This window comes from Raphanus sativus, chromosome 5 (genome assembly GCF_000801105.2).
Source record: "Raphanus sativus cultivar WK10039 chromosome 5, ASM80110v3, whole genome shotgun sequence".
Classification (NCBI taxonomy): Eukaryota; Viridiplantae; Streptophyta; class Magnoliopsida; order Brassicales; family Brassicaceae; genus Raphanus; species Raphanus sativus.
This window is the reverse complement of record NC_079515.1, coordinates 35,482,209-35,498,369: the sequence shown is the minus strand read 5'-3', so window position 1 is coordinate 35,498,369 and position 16,161 is coordinate 35,482,209. Positions and strand designations below refer to the sequence as shown.

The 16,161-nt window shown below is 36.6% G+C and overlaps 4 protein-coding genes and 1 pseudogene across 5 annotated transcripts; 1 reads left to right on the top strand and 4 right to left on the bottom strand.

Annotated features, from left to right (window-relative positions):
- Positions 1-1,249: 1,249 nt before the first annotated feature.
- Positions 1,250-4,900, bottom strand: LOC108858860 (phosphoribosylaminoimidazole-succinocarboxamide synthase, chloroplastic-like; annotated as a pseudogene).
- Positions 4,901-6,213: 1,313 nt separating this feature from the next.
- Positions 6,214-8,404, top strand: LOC108863191 (kelch repeat-containing protein At3g27220). Its single transcript, XM_018637526.2, has 7 exons — positions 6,214-6,594; positions 6,684-6,884; positions 6,975-7,204; positions 7,289-7,459; positions 7,533-7,638; positions 7,731-7,937; positions 8,036-8,404. The coding sequence occupies exons 1-7, from the start codon at positions 6,415-6,417 to the stop codon at positions 8,204-8,206; spliced, it is 1,266 nt and encodes a 421-aa protein (XP_018493028.1). The 5' UTR covers positions 6,214-6,414; the 3' UTR covers positions 8,207-8,404.
- Positions 8,405-8,568: 164 nt separating this feature from the next.
- Positions 8,569-10,425, bottom strand: LOC108863190 (F-box/kelch-repeat protein At1g51550). The gene is made up of 2 exons (XM_018637525.2): positions 9,796-10,425; positions 8,569-9,724 (listed from the first exon to the last, which is right to left on the bottom strand). The coding sequence occupies exons 1-2, from the start codon at positions 10,268-10,270 to the stop codon at positions 8,760-8,762; spliced, it is 1,440 nt and encodes a 479-aa protein (XP_018493027.1). The 5' UTR covers positions 10,271-10,425; the 3' UTR covers positions 8,569-8,759.
- Positions 10,426-12,062: 1,637 nt separating this feature from the next.
- On the bottom strand, positions 12,063-14,390 carry LOC108857441 (uncharacterized). Of its 2 annotated transcripts, none has more exons than XM_018631429.2 (9): positions 13,972-14,390; positions 13,622-13,786; positions 13,418-13,520; positions 13,236-13,315; positions 13,086-13,163; positions 12,881-12,972; positions 12,664-12,775; positions 12,423-12,548; positions 12,063-12,316 (listed from the first exon to the last, which is right to left on the bottom strand). In XM_018631429.2, the coding sequence occupies exons 1-9, from the start codon at positions 14,236-14,238 to the stop codon at positions 12,200-12,202; spliced, it is 1,140 nt and encodes a 379-aa protein (XP_018486931.1). In that variant the 5' UTR covers positions 14,239-14,390; the 3' UTR covers positions 12,063-12,199. The 2 variants fall into 2 exon arrangements, with proteins under 2 accessions (XP_018486931.1, XP_018486930.1); XM_018631428.2 differs by having other exon boundaries at positions 13,622-13,792; positions 13,972-14,387.
- A 643-nt stretch (positions 14,391-15,033) lies between these two features.
- On the bottom strand, positions 15,034-16,040 carry LOC108857094 (B-box zinc finger protein 32). The gene has a single exon (XM_018631024.2). It carries the CDS (start codon positions 15,921-15,923, stop codon positions 15,228-15,230), a length of 696 nt encoding a protein of 231 aa, XP_018486526.1. The 5' UTR covers positions 15,924-16,040; the 3' UTR covers positions 15,034-15,227.
- Positions 16,041-16,161: the final 121 nt, after the last annotated feature.

Below are 16,161 nucleotides of genomic sequence, written 5' to 3'. Positions count from 1 at the left end.
CGTACTGGGTGCTTTCCAACCCGAATAGCTTAATTTCTAATAATTCGTTTTGAATTCATTAACGAACTAATATATTTGAGTTTCAGAGTCCTTATAAATATTGCAAAATATCAAAATGTAGATTTTAACAAATTTACTGAATAAGATTTAACATAAATCATTTTTTGAAGGATAATACTTTTCTAGTTGCATGAATCCTTTTTACGTACTTTTGTTGACATACTACCATATCAAATTCTACTTATTATAAACTTTAATTTGGTCACATAAAAAGGAAATTTAATAATTGATAGAGTTCACATACTCGAAAAGCAAAAGGGTAGAAGTCAGCAAAATCTACTTTGTAATGAATATTTTCCCATTTTTGTCTTCTCTCAAAAGTAAAAGGTCAGTAGACGTTTTAGAGTTTGAAGGAATACTGACCCGAAGTACAATACTACAATGCCATCTTTCTCAAATTGTCTTTTATATATAACAAACATAAGGTGTAATCATCATTAGCTTTCATATTGCATTTCCTTAGTAAAGAACTGTTTCACATTGTATTTTCCTTCTCGCATACTAATTCACAACCTGGATAATAATGACATGTATATCCCATAACTTCAGAAGTACGTTAACATTTGATAATCTTAACACATGTATGCTTCATAAATGCTTTAACAGAAAAATAAAATGGATAATGTTATTGGTAGAGTGAGTCTCGATCATTTATCTCTTCACGTTCTCATGATTTGTTTGCCTTTCGCTCAATCCAAGCCATCCCTTTGTAGGGGAACAATGTAATATTCGGCGGACATGATCCTCATATATATAAAAGCTTAATTTATTATAAGAGTATTTGCACATGTTTGATAGTCCATCTTTCACTTCCCTAGAAGATTTCTCTCGATTTCAATGCATTTAATAAGAATGATCCAACCAATTTATATGGAAATGTTCGGTAACAGTTGTACTAAAAATATATGTGGATCAAGTCAAGAACTGATTCAAAGTCTTCCAGAAAGATAGCTACATTCACGTTGACTCTGTTATTATAAAGGACTTAGTTTTCTTCTTATTCTACTCGATTAGTAAACTATATATAGTTTTTTTTTTCCAAATGCTGCTTACTTAGCTGTTCTTTAATTATTTTCTTCTGGCCATTTAAATATCTTATTCGAACTCAAGTTCTTTCATTTAGGAAAATATGACATAGAAATGCAACAAGAAACAATACTTGTGCTATCTGCTTCCTTGGCTTCAGTCATTATATCAAAAAGATTAAAGTTGACAGGAGAGATGAAAGTGCTTGGCTTGTGTTTCTTGAGATTCGGTCATGTATTGGTTCCTGCTGATACCGCTACGCAGTACGCATCAAATACGCTTCTTAATCTCAAATGTTAACAAAAATCACAAAAGTGAAGACTTTGAGGTGAACATGATCAAACCTGTGTAGGAAGAATGTCAATTCTTGATCTAGTTATAGTTTCATACAAGAAAATGTACCTGCCATAGTAGTAGTCACCGGTTAATCTTCCATCACTTCTTTAAAACCAATACTAACAGCGAAAGCTAACAGTGTCCATCAAATGTTTTAATCTCACACAGTCTCTGTAAACGTTCAATGTTTTTGTCAAGGAAGTTTATATGCGAGTTTACAGATTAAAAAAAAAACATACCGCCAAGCTAATTCAGTAACGAGTTCTGCTGGAGCAGCAGGGAGGACCTGAAAAAAATATAGACACCAACAACTTAGGGCCTGTTCGTTTCACCATCTGTCATCTCCATTCAAATGATCTATTTGTATGTTCTATCCACATGATCTATTCAGATTTTATGGGATGTTTGTTTGTTCATTCAAGTGATTCATCTAGATGAATCATCTCAATTGATCTTATGTTTGTTTGTCCATCCAAATGATTTATCTAGATGAATCATCTAAACAAATTATCAAAATGTCATTGTTTTTATTTAACCATTACTTGATATATTAATTTCAACTATAATAATTTTAATTATTTTATCTGATATATTTATAACAAAAATTATTTTAAAATTAGCATTTTGGCAGAAAAACGCGTTTTGGCGGAAAACTGCGTTTTAAAGTTTTACGATTTTGGTGGAAAACACATTTTTGGAGTTTTGGCGGGAAAATGCGTTTTGAGGTTTTGGCGGAAAATGGGTTTTTGCGGTTTTTGCGGGAAACTACGGTTTTGCGGTTTTTGCGGAAAACCGCGATTTTGCGGTTTTTGCGGGAAACCGCATTTTTGCGGTTTTTGCGGGAAACCGCGTTATACGGTTTTTGCGGAAAATCGTGAATTTGCGGTTCTGCGGTTTTGCGGGAAACCACATTTTTGCGGTTTTTGCGGGAAACCACATTTTTGCGGTTTTTGCAGGAAATCACATTTGTGCGGTTTTGGCGAAAAACCACATTTTGCAATTTTGGCAGGAAAGCGAGTTTTTGCGGTTTTTTGCGAAAATCCGCGGTTTTGCGATTTTGGCGGAAAACCGCGTTTTGCGGGAAACCGCATTTTGCGGTTTTTGAGGGAAACCGCATTTTGCGGCTTTTGCGGGAAATCGCATTTTGCGATTTTTGCGGGAAACCACATTTTGTAATTTTGGCGGGAAACTGCGTTTTTGCGGTTTTGGCAGGAAAGCGCGTTTTTGCGGTTTTTGCGAAAAACTGCGGTTTTGCGATTTTGGTGGAAAACCGCGTTTTGCGGGAAACCGCATTTTGCGTTTTTTTTGCGGGAAACCGCATTTTGCGATTTTGGCGAAAAAATGCGTTTTGCGGTTTTGGCGGGAAACTGCGTTTTTGCCGTTTTGGCGGGAAACCACATTTTTGCGGTTTTGGCGGAAAACCACATTTTTGCGTTTTTGCGGAAAGTACATTTTTGTGCTTTTGGTAGGAAAACGCGTTTTAGCGGGAAAACACATTTTTGCGATTTGGCGGAAAAACACGTTTTTGGTTTTGGTAAGAAAACATGTTTTTGCGGTTTTAGCGAGAAAACACATTTTGATGAAAAACACATTTTGCGGTTTTGGCGAGAAAATGCATATTTTGGGTTTTGGCGGAAAAAATTATTCGTAGTTTTGGTGAGAAAATATGTATTGTAGTTTTGTCATTTTTCGTGAGTAAAAAAAATATTAAGTTAAATTTTAATTTTGTAAATTATATAAAGGGTATAATAGACATTATGCTATTTTGAATGGACTATCTCCATTCAAATGGTCCAATTTGGATCATTTGAATGGACCATCTTCATTCTAAAAATTAAGCCTAGATTTTTAATACTCATTCAAATGAACCATTCAAATGACTTGTGCTTTTAATGTCTAAACGAACAAAACTCTCATCTCCATCCAGATGATTCATTCAGATGGAGAAACGAACAGGCCCTTAAGCAGAGAGTTTTCTCATATAAATGCTGGAATTTACATTCTGAAGATGTAGTAAGCATAACCTCGTCCTCATATGGATTGCAATTCTCTTTAAACCACAATCTTATGAACTCCAGTGTAGATAAAAAAAGAAGAAGAGTGAGCATGTGATGAACAACGCATAAGAAACCAATAAAACAGGAAAAAATACACTGACCTTATCAACATTTTCAGGCTCAAGACCGTCCTGGAAGCGCTCTTCATAAGAACCAGCAAGCCAGTATCTGCTTGAATCCGGGGTATGAATCTTATATACAACAAGTAGATGATTCTTATCAGTAAATTTGGCAGTTAAACAGATTTGTGTGCATTCAAATAGGGATGATACGGATACAAGGAGAAAGTCTTATTAACTAACCTCATCAATCAATAAGATGGATCCATCGCTACTTTTTCCAAACTCATACTCTGTGTCCACCAGTATCAGTCCATGCTCCTTGGCCACACGCTGAAGAATCATATGAATATATTTAGAATCTAAAAGACCTTCCAACAAATCACACGATTCGAGTATTGAAGCAAGGTAAAAAAATATATAAAGAATCTGGTTTCTTCTTGTGGTCTCTCAATCATAATAAGATTCTTTAAAACCATAACAGCTTATGGCTTTGTAACTAACCTGGCCAAACTCAAACAAGCTCATCAAAGCTTTCATACTTGCTTCGTCAAATTCAGCTTGAGTCATGAATCCACTTTCAACTATCTGCAAGCAAAGTCATTCACCGATTAAGAAGCAGCACAGAACTAAGCAATTTTGTAACAGATTATTAGACCTCATTTGGAGTAATGGGCACATCATGATCCTCAGCCTTAGTTGTTGGTGTGAGTATATTAGCTGGCAGCTTCTGGTTTTTAACTAATCCTACAAATTTTAGGAATCAGTTCATGAATGTATCGTCTGACATGCACTTGAAGAAGAAGGCAACAAATGAAACAGTACCATCAGAGAGAACATTCACACAAAAGTTCCTAACACCTTTCTTGTATACCGTCCATAAAGATGTGTCAGTAGTTCCAGTCACATATCCTCTAACTACCAACAACAAAACATTATTTGAAAAAGTTTAGAACTAAAGCAAACACAGGCTGCATACAGAAGCATCTAACAACAAGATTCAAAAAACATACTAACCCACAAACTCTATTGGGAAAACAGAGCATTTTTTTTGCAATAACAACATTATTTTTATCCGGAGAAGAAACGATTGCGTCTGAAATCTGCTATGAATGTGTTAAAGTCAACCCCATTACAAAATCTTTTTTTTTCTCAATGCCTATTACAAAATCTAAAAATGAGAGAGAGACACAAGTTTAAACCGAAAAGAAAAAAATATTTCACGTGTCTTCAACGTGTCTGTTCATCAGCAATCGATGTGCTTTAGTCTTCTCAAACATCAACGTGTCTGTTCATCAGCCAGCGAGGTGCTTTAGTCTTGTCAAACATCAGCGAGGGAGGTGCTTTAGTCTTCTCAAACATCTGGAAGCTTCAACAGAGGCAGGAGATAACTCACTAGCTCTCTGGGCATCAACTAGGGCATCATCTAGGTTCCCAAGTAAGTTTGATGTGGCAGAAACATCTATTGATGTAGATAATAGTATTGAGCTAATAATAGACATCTTTTCATCTCATCATTTTCAAATTTATTTTTACTATATCCACACTAATAATCTATTCGTATAAATGGAGATTTTAGTTTAACTTCTTTCCCTTACTATATGAAATATAACAAAAAAGAATAACATGATTAGCATACTAAAGATGAGAAAGGTACTACTTTTGTACATTTAATATTATTATTTCTGTATATAGAATATAGTAACAGTTATCCAATGCACATAATAGTATTGAGCTATGATAACATCATTATTTTGAATTCACGTGTTAAATACCAATCTCTGAACACAATCATATTAACTTTTAGCTTGCTCTAAGCCTTCAATCCAAAAAAAAAACTTTTAGCTTGCTCTACCATAATCTTGGGTGACTAAAGACAACCTATAAGATAGATTTTGTACCATATCTGAAGAGAACAAAACCAATAACATCTTCCTTTTTTCATCACAAGGTTTTGGTCTATTGAATGCAACAAAAACTAGGGAGAAAATTGTGTATGACGAAAGCGGTTATGCCATGCGTCAACTTTCAAATTAGCGTGACTTTAAAAAGCAAAATAAAAATTACCTATTAAACCAACCAACACTAAACCAACCAAAACCGTACCAGTATTCACAATAATATATGAAAAATTAAAACTAAACTAGAACCAAATTAACCATGAAGAGTCCAACATATGAAATACAGTTTATTATAAAATCCAAAATATTAACTAATTTAGTTCTGAAATAACTAAACATTTTTTAAATATTACATATAAATTTAAATACTTGAAAAATGAAGTAGTTAATATTTTTAACCTAATTACTTAAATGATATTAACTGTATTTATTTTTATCTCAACAAATAAAATTACTTTGTTTTGATCCAAATAATCCAAAATATTCAATATTTTTATTCAAATTAAAACATTTAAAATATTTTAAAATTAGAATCGAATAGAAACTGGACTTTATTTTTTAAAGATTTTAATAAGTTTTTAAATTTTACTATATAAACTGAAACAGCTGAATTTTTTTTTGGACAACAAATAAAGTTTCATAAAATATTAGAACGAAAACTCGAAAATATGTAAACCAAACCAAACCAAACCCAATAATGTTTAAAGATGGGTAGGAGTATTATCTGTCACGGTCTCATAAATCTCGTCAAAACATAATCTAATTAAGGAAAGTAAAATATATAAACAGAAGAAGAAAAAAAAACTCGCTTTTTGCCCACCGCGTCCTCCCCCTCGGAGATCACAAGATCCGTCACCTCTCCAACACCATTGTGTCTCGACTGAATCCAAAGGTTAAACCTTTGCTTGAAGCTCGTGAAACCCTTCACCACCGAGATGCCAATTTAGAGACTACATAGAGAGAGAGAGAGAGATAATGGTGAAGGCAGCGGGAAAGCAGAGTTGCGGGCGGCTTGTGTTCGCTTCATTCCTCGCTCTTCTAGCCTTTGGACTCATCGCCGACTTCCTCTGGGCTTCTTCTCATCGCTTCTCCTCCTCCGCCATGTTGTCCCTTCCCTCCTCAGTCACCACCGTTGTCGGAAAACTCCCTCCCATTGTAACTGATCGATTTTGCTCTGTTTTTTTTTTTTGACATCTCTCTCTTACAATTAGATGGATCAGCTCACTGATGATGCTCTCGTTCAGGAGAAAGATAGTAGCAATAAGAAGAAGAAGAAGGACGATAATGGTAGAGAAAGGAAGCTCTCTGCAACGTTTCAAGACCTGCCTGCTCCTCAGCTACATTGGGAGAAGATGTCAGCTTCGCCTGTGCCTCGTCTTGACGGAGCTGCTATTCAGATCAGAAACTTTCTTTACGTCTTCGCTGGTTACGGCAACATTAATCTCGTAAGAAGAGGTCTTTAGATCAATCAGTAGCATTCCTCTGTTTCGGAGTTCAATGATGATGAGTTGATGATATGTTTCAATAATGTTCAGGTGCATTCGCATGTTGATGTATACAACTTCGTGGATAACACATGGGGAGGAAGATTCGATATGCCTAAGGAGATGGCACATTCTCATTTAGGGATGGTCACTGATGGCAGATTCATCTACATCGTCACTGGTCAGTATGGTCCTCAATGCAGAGGTCCTACCGCTAAGACATTTGTGCTGGACACTGATACAAACACCTGGAGTGACTTCATTCCCTTACCAGTTCCTAGGTGATTGATGTTCTCTGTTTATCATCATCACGTTAGATGTTTAAGAGAAAAGTGAGTGATGAGTGTTTATATATACATTTTCAGGTATGCTCCAGCTACTCAGCTATGGAGAGGTAGACTCCACGTGATGGGTGGAAGCAAAGAGAATCGACATACACCGGGGCTTGAACATTGGAGTATCGCTGTTAAAGATGGCAAAGCGTTGGAGAAAGAGTGGAGGAGTGAAATTCCTATCCCTCGTGGAGGACCTCACAGGTTTGTTTATAGCTTTCATGCATCATCTTTAATTTTTTATCTGAGGGTTGGCTCTCTGTTCATGTGAGTGTAGAGCATGTGTAGTAGTGGATGACAGGCTTTTTGTGATTGGTGGTCAAGAAGGTGATTTCATGGCTAAACCAGGATCTCCCATCTTCAAATGCTCACGCCGTTTGGAGGTATTTGTTGCAAATCTTCTCTGAGTGTTGCTAATTTTATGAACGTTGTGTATGTGTGTGTGTCCTTACCTTCTTCACCTTCGTGGTTCAAGGTGGTGTTCAGCGATGTTTACATGCTGGATGAGGAAATGAAGTGGAAAGTTATGCCACCGATGCCTAAACCGGATTCGCATATTGAATTTGCTTGGAAGGTGGTTAACAACTCCATTGTGATCGTTGGAGGGACAACAGAGAAGCATCCTGAAACCAAGAAGATGGTTCTTGTCGGAGAAATCTTCCAGTTTAACTTGAATACTATGGTAAAAAAAAAACCCATGTCCTACATGCTCAAGACTCTCGTTAGCCTGTTGATAAGAGTGAACATGAGCTGAGTTTTGTTTTATGTTCTTCCCTGCAGAAATGGTATGTGATTGGAAAGTTGCCGTACCGTGTGAAGACTACGCTGGTTGGTTACTGGGACGGGCAGTTATACTTTACCTCAGGGCAACGAGACAAAGGCCCTGATGATCCTGGACCGCGCAAGGTAATTGCAGAGATGTGGAGAACCAAACTGATACTGAATCCATGATCATGTAAGAGAAAAAAAATATCTATCTCCCTCTTTAGTAATGCAAAGTCACAACAGATTTTGAAGTTCATATTCTTTGAGCCTAACTCATCCCACTCCACCAAAACAGTGCCTCTATCTTCAATGTTGATGGGGAATTTGTATGTTGTAAACTGAAAACACGCAAACTTATGATGAAAACTTCAGTTTTTTCCAACATTTCTTTGTGTGCTTTCTTCATCTCACAGTTGACTTCTGTTTCTCGTTAATCACTAAACGTTTTTTTCAAAAGACCAGTTATGTACTGGCGTAACAAGACCTCATGTAGCAAAATCTGTTTCTTTTCACAACCCAGCTTTGAGCTGAATCTAACAACAAGCCAATACACACATAAGTTATACATATGTTAAATTATGTACTTGAAGTGTTGAAAAAAAACACTGGTAACAATGTCTGCATTGCTAAAACCATATAAGATCAGACATTTCAGCACAACAACAATACCCAATACTAATGTTATTGTAGGTTTCTTATAACCCTTTAATTCAAAGAACAAAAATGAACTTAGGTCTCTCTACAAGCCAAGAAGAAGCTCCACCATGAAAAGCTCATTCTCAAACCTAAGACTTGACGTTACAGCAAGATTCAGACCATCAACCATTCCACCAAACACATACACATACCGTCCTGAACTATCAGCGCAAGCCCGATGAAAAGACCGCCCTTTGGGTCTATAAGACACACCATCAAGCCTTTTCCACGCCTTGGAGCCATTCAAACAAACCGCTCCTCCATCCACCTGCAGACCTTTAGAAGGAATGGTCTTGACATCCAACGCCCAAAAATCGTCTTTCTTGTGCCTAAACGTATCTTCTCCTCCATAAATCAGAATCCGACCTCCCAATATGAGCGTCGCAGAGTGACCAACCCTCGGCAACGATGCACTTTCCTCCAAGTCTTGAAAGTCATAGAATATCTGTATCCAACGTTCACACTGCTCCTGAGTATCCAACAGCCAAACATCGTTAAGCACATCATACCCCAACCCTCTACCTCCAAACAGAACCACTTGGTTCTCTCTTATGTAAGTCAGAGTATGCCCCGACCGCGGCGGCAGCAAGGCATTAGACACGACCTCGTGCCACGTCCCCGAGTTCAGATCCTCCGAAAGCTCGAGAATCCATGTGTCCCCAAGTCTCACTCCGCTCAAACCGATTCCTCCTTGCACGACCATCGTCTTCTCCGAGATACAAGAAGCGGCATGAGCACCTCGAGGAGGCGGCTTCAGAGCTCCCGCGACGACGATCAGTAGCTTCCACAGCAGCTGCTTCCCGTGGCAACCAACACGACCTATCCACGTGTCGTTCAGCCGCTCTCCACGGTCGTTTATCCCTCCGAACAAGACCAGGCTGTCTCCTATGACGACGCAGGTGTGTCCGAACCTCCCACCGGGTGTGACTGAATCAGCTTTCTTCCACTTCAACGTCTTCTGGTTGCTCTCTCCAACGTAAGCAGTCCATGTATCATCAAGATGTCGTCCTGTAAAGAAACAAAGAAACATAAGAGGACAATAGGATCAAAACAAAAGGAAAGGAAAGAAACTTTCAGACCTCCTTCACGGCCACCACCGAAGAGGACGAGATAATCAGTAACGAAGTTGAGAGAGTGTGAAGCTCTAGGTAGCGGTAGTAGCAACGAAGAAGAAGACACGTCATCATCATCATCATCGTCTAGGTTTGAGATTCTGTGACAAGAGACGGAATCAAGCTTGCACACTCTCTTGAACAGAACCATCCACGGTACTAACAACAGCCCGTCTCGAGAAGAAGAGGAAGACGATGACGATGATGACTTCACCGATTCAGCCGATGACGGGCCCCACTCTCTACGCCACAAAGACTCCCAGAGGCTGTCGGAGCAGGCGAGGTTACGGAACCTCTTGCAGGTGGCTGAGAAAGAGAGGATTGAGTCCACGGGGAGGAGAAGGAGGACGGTGAAGAGATGGTCGTCGGCTAAGTTCATTATCGGCGCCGGCGGAGATTGGTGGTGGCCTCTGCCGGAGGAGGTGGAAGCGATCTCCGTCATCGGAGGTTGACTGAATCAAGCAGCAGATGAAGAAGGAGGAGAGAAGAGAGGAAAGAAGAAGGAGAAGATTGGGGATCTCTTTCTCTCGTCACGGAGCCGACAAGGGGGACTGTAAAAAACACTAGAAACCAATCTTTCCTCTTTTGACAAAAGTCGTGTGAAGTTGCAGTAATTACTAATAATTATTATGCTTTTGGACGTTTCGGTATGTGCTCGTATTTCAATTTGATTTTTCTTTTGGATTTTAGATTTTTAGTTTAGTCTCTTAAATTATAATCCGGTTTTATATATTTTATAGCTTTGTTTAGATACATTGCGAATCTAAAAATTATTTTATGTTTCATTAATCATTTTTTAAAATATTTTATCAAATTAAATATTTAAAATAGTTATTTAGATTTCACACTGAATCAGTCCTTTAAAAAAAGTTCTTTTAGTTTTTTTTTTTGGTTTTTTATTTTATTTTCGGAATACCCACTAATTTTGGTTAATAGTATTTTATATTTAGATTGGGATATGTTTTATAACATTCTACTAGGTGTTTTCATGCACCATGTGCAGTAAAATTGTTTTCAAAATTTAATTTATATTTGAAATAAGGTTTATTAAATATTATAGATTTTATTATTTTTACCGATATTTAAATATGGATTTTATTATATTTAAATATTAAATTAAGATAAAATGATTTTTTATTTAAAATATATTGTATAATTATCAAAAATTTGAACTAACAATATTTATAGAATCTGTAGATATATAAGAATCTAATGATTTACGATTTAGAAATCAATTTTTTTAAAAAATTGTAGCAATTTTTAAAGATTTAGTAATACAAATTGTATAATTATAAGAAAATAAAATATAATATAATTTCGAAGTTTTAATGCTATATATGAATATATTTATTTTATAGATAATGTATGTGATATTACCATATTAAAAGAAGTTTACCAGAAATAAATATCAATATTAAATGTAAGTATGAGTTATACCATATTTTAAAAAGTTTACCAAAAATATAAATCAACATTAAATGAAATAATCTATGTCATATTTTTCGGAAACCATGTCATCAATTTTAGTAGCCATGTTATTTTTTTTGTGAAACTGATTGTAGAAGGTTTATTAAATATTATAGATTTTATTTTTTTACCGATATTTTAAATATAGATTTATTATTTAAATATTAAATTAAGATAAAATGATTTTTTTATTTAAAAATATATTGTATAATTATTAAAAATTTGAACTAAACAATATTTATAGAATCTGTAGATATATAAGAATCTAATGATTTTACGATTAGAAATCAAATTTTTTTAAAAATTGTAGCAATTTTTTAAAGATTTAGTAATACAAATTGTATAATTATAGAAAATAAAATAAAATATAATTTCGAAATTTAAATGTTATATATGAATATATTTATTTTATAGATGATGTATGTGATATTATCATATTTAAAGAAGTTTACTAAAAATAAATATCAATATTAAATGTAAGGTATGAGTTATTACCATATTCTAAAAAGTTTACCAAAAATATAAATCAATATTAAATGAAATAATCCATGTCATATTTTTCGGAAGTCATGTCATCAATTTTAGTAGCCATGTCATATTTTTTTTTATAAAATTGATTGTAGAGAGGAGGCAAAATAACTTCTCAAATATAGACCAATGGGTATATGAATGTATTTTTATGACTCGGATCTGTTTTGTTTTTTTAGTTCAGTTTTGATTAGGATCTTGGCTGTTCTTCCGGCCTAACGGCTTTGGTAATTTCGAACTTAAAAGCAATAAAACCCCAAATATTTATTAAACTCAGATCTCAATCCCGTAGTTCCAGATTGACATCCATTTTGGGCAAACAAAAAACATAGAGAAAAGGAGGTTTGGTTATTTCTGGAAACTCAAAGGTTCTTGGTCATTTCGGCAAATAGTTCAGTTTGACCTTCTCTATCACTTTCCATAGTGCAGCTTTAGCTTCTTCTAGCGTTTCAACACCATGACCTTCCTCAAATGCTAGCCTTTGTATGTTGAACTGAAAAAACCAAACACACAGAGAAGAGAAACACAGATAAGCACTGTGCATGATTATGTGTATCAACTGGACCAAAATTGTTATATACAATGTTACTTTTATTTACCTGAGCACCTTGACGAAGACGTACATCTATCCCTTTGCTATCAATAGAAATGAGAGCAGCGTCGTCTACCTCTGATTCAGAAGACAGTAGCTCTCTAAGCGGCTTTGAAAAGATAGCATTTAGTTCCTACCAGAGGTAAACCGTAAAAAGTAAGAGTCTGTTTCAATTTCCCATAGGACAAGAATTTATTTGGAGTTTTGTAAAGGGGACCAAGAAAGGATTTGGAAACGAAGCAGCGCACCTTGAGGTTCTGCTCACCACCATCAACAGCGATATTGTCTGGCTGTAAGGCCTCATACTCTTTGACATCAACCCATGCGACCGTTCCAAAGCCTCCAATGAAATATATATCACTGACCAATAGTCACATTTGAGTATGCATAAGTAGAATAGGAAACAAAACAATCATATCATCCTTCTACATGAGTTGGTAATTTAGGAGGTAGGAAAAAAAAAACCTTATGTTGTGCATTCTAAAATAGTGAAAGTTTCCCCACTGCTCGGAAGTTCCGTGCTGGTGCTTTGCAATGTATTGCTTATGAGCCCACTCCTAACATGCCAACACAAGCAGAGGTATTATAACAACTTGGAGATTGCAACGGTTAGCAGATAGGATTTAAACTGAACCCAAAAGATTAGCAACTAGTTAGTGAAGACACCAACCTGTTCATCATCGGACAATGGGTACACATCACCAAATAATGTCACTCTTGCATTAGATAAGCAACTCCATCCAGGCATCTGCCAGCCAAAACCCCGTTAGAGAGAACATTTTGATTTTTTTTAGTTGAAACACGATAGCCAAATGTTTACCTGAACAACGAGACTGCATCTAGGTTCAGCCAAGAGGTTTCGTGTGTGGATGGCCAACGGTGAAAGTAAGAATATTGGATCTGGAAACCAAAACCAGGTACTTTATATAATAAGCCATTCAAGAAAATGTGCATCTATAATCTCAGCCAGCAAACTCAAGACATTGTATAGGTGAGACTTACGGCCCATACGATCAGGTGCAAAATCAACCAAAGAGCCAAATGGGTAGCCTTCTCTACGGTGGTGCATTTTAGACATCATTGTACATAGATGAGCAAACCTAGCCTTTAATCATACAATAAAAGAAAGAAAGACCACACAAAAAAACAACTTATCATCATCTTACTCGTTCGAGTTGAAGGAGCTTAAAGGACATTTTTTTTAACCTGCTCTAGTAAGTTGCGTACAGCTAACGCAGGACGAGGCAAGGCATGAGCTGATGTAGCATTCTGAACTCCACCAGATATAGGAGTTCTAAATAGCCCAGCTCGGTTTCCACCAGCACCCTGAGGAAGTGTAAGAGATGTCTCCACATCGATTACACTCTCAAGCTTTTCCTTTTACATACAATACAAACATTAGCAGCTATTAACAGCCTATATGCCAAAACAAACCATCCAAAAAGGAATTATCTACTTCAAGTTCATCTTCTAGACCAATTCAAGATTCTGTCAAGAACTAGCTAAAGCGTAGCAACTCCAAATCAAGAAGATAATTAATACTGAAAGAATCTCACCTGTGACAAAGAGAAGATATCCCCAGGAAAGAAGTTAAATTCACTACTTCTCTCGGGAAGATTATCTTCGCCTTCACTTGGTGTCTGGTCGTTATGTAAGAGAGCTTGTATCCGGAGCCCGTGAGTTGACCCATCCCTGGTTCTCAGCTTGGGGATTCGCTTGGCTGGCGAACTACACAGCCAACACGAAGACTGGGACGAAGATTTGAAGAGAAGCTTGAACTCGGGAACATTGGAGATGTATGCTGAGGTAGAGAGAGCTTCCATGGTAAGATTCTTTGGGAAAGTATGGCAGATTCGTCAAGACGCCTTTCTTTACTGAAAGTACAACTTTATACTAGGAATTAGCAGTTTTCCTGAGTAGGGTTTATAAAAGATTCTTTTTTTCTTTTTCAGTAATAACCTGAAACAAGGAACAGTGGTTTGCCGGAAAGCTTATTATAGGAGAGTGGTGTTGTGTTTTTTCACCTTTCGGCTATTAATACAAAACTACTATTAGTTTTCTTTTCTTAAGAAAAAATAGGAAATATGATGTTCCTTTTTCTGTGTTTCAAAAAATAATAATAATGATGTTCCTTTTTCAATTCAAATCTTCATCTCATCTACCAAGATCATGCTTATGAGGTTTCTAAATATATTTTATTTATTATTATTCGAAATCTTAGTTATATACGTTTTGGATTAGTTAAACCACGGAACTAGTAGTCGACAAAAAAAAAGCCATGGAACTAGTAAGTAGATTAGTAAGAAAGAGTGTTATTGATTTATGTATTTTAATTCATTAAAAATATATAAATTTATTAATACTTTTTATGATTTTTCGAACATATGTTCGAATAATAATTTATAATTTCAATATTTAAAATCATATATAATAAAGAAAAATTGAATTTGGTTTTCATAATTCGGTTAAAATGTTCAAACAATAATGGTAAAAATCGTAAATTTAGATTAGGCAGACTCGTATATAAAACAAGAAGAACAATTTCGATATCTAATAATTATATATATATGTTCTTATGTTATTTTTGAATATATATCTATATATTAATGTCAAAAAAGTTCGTTTGAATATTGGTCTACTCTCATTACTTTAGGGAATTTCTATCATCTCAACGCGGTGTGTTTTTTTAAACGTTTGGAAAGAAAAATCAACACGTCGATGGATACAGACACGAGACAACTTGTATCACTATTATCACTAACACTAAATAAAGCCTCTAGGTGCAACGCCTGACCCACGTCAAAAAAAAACTTCAAACGTTGTCGTTTTCGGCCCATCCTTCCTCCGAATCCACGCGACACCGCCTAAGCTGCAGCGTCACTGCACGCGCCAGCTTGCTTTCTACGGCTCGAATCGTTCCAGCTGCAACTCCGGTTATGTCTCCCACCTTCTTTAGAGTACTCGGCCACGTCATCGTCTTCTCCCGCGCGTTTTGGTTTTTAACACCGAACCAAAACGCGGCCGCTAAAATCACCTTAGTCGTTGCTGCTCTCGACTTCCACACTGCCAAAGCGAGAGTCGCCAACGAAACGACGGCGTTTCTCGAATCCCCGTTTAGTCCCAACTCATCACACCAATTTACAAAAATGCCATCCGCCACGGCCTTCGCTCTCTTTTCCCTCCCTCGCGGCGATCTGTTGACAGTAGCACGCGAAGCAGTCTTCCTCGTCGACGACGACGATAGCTCGGAGCAACAAGACGAAGCGGGAGACGAAAACGTTCCACAGGAGGAGCAGGTAGTTAATTTAGCAGGCCAAGGGGAAAGAGAACCAGAGACGAAATCTCCCGTGTGAGAATTGCAAGTAGGACATATGATGCGGCGGACGTGGCGGGAAAAAAGGAAGTTAGAGGCATGGAACTTAACGTCGCAGGAGCGGCAGAGGAAAGCGGAGTCTGCGTCGCAGTGGAGATGAGCTTCTTCACCACACAGCTCACAGAGTTTCACCATAGTCTAATGTGTATGGCGGTTTTGAAACGAGGAGATGATGTTTTATTTATATGATTGAAGGAGAGAAACACGGTGGAGCTTTTATTTATGGTTCATAGTTGACGATGGAAATATAGTGGCTATTATTTATTTATATCGTTCCTGTAATAGAAACTCTCATCAGCCAGATATTTTATTTTAACATTTTATTAATTTAATAATGTTGCAAATTGGGAAATGAATGAGTGGTGTTTGGAGA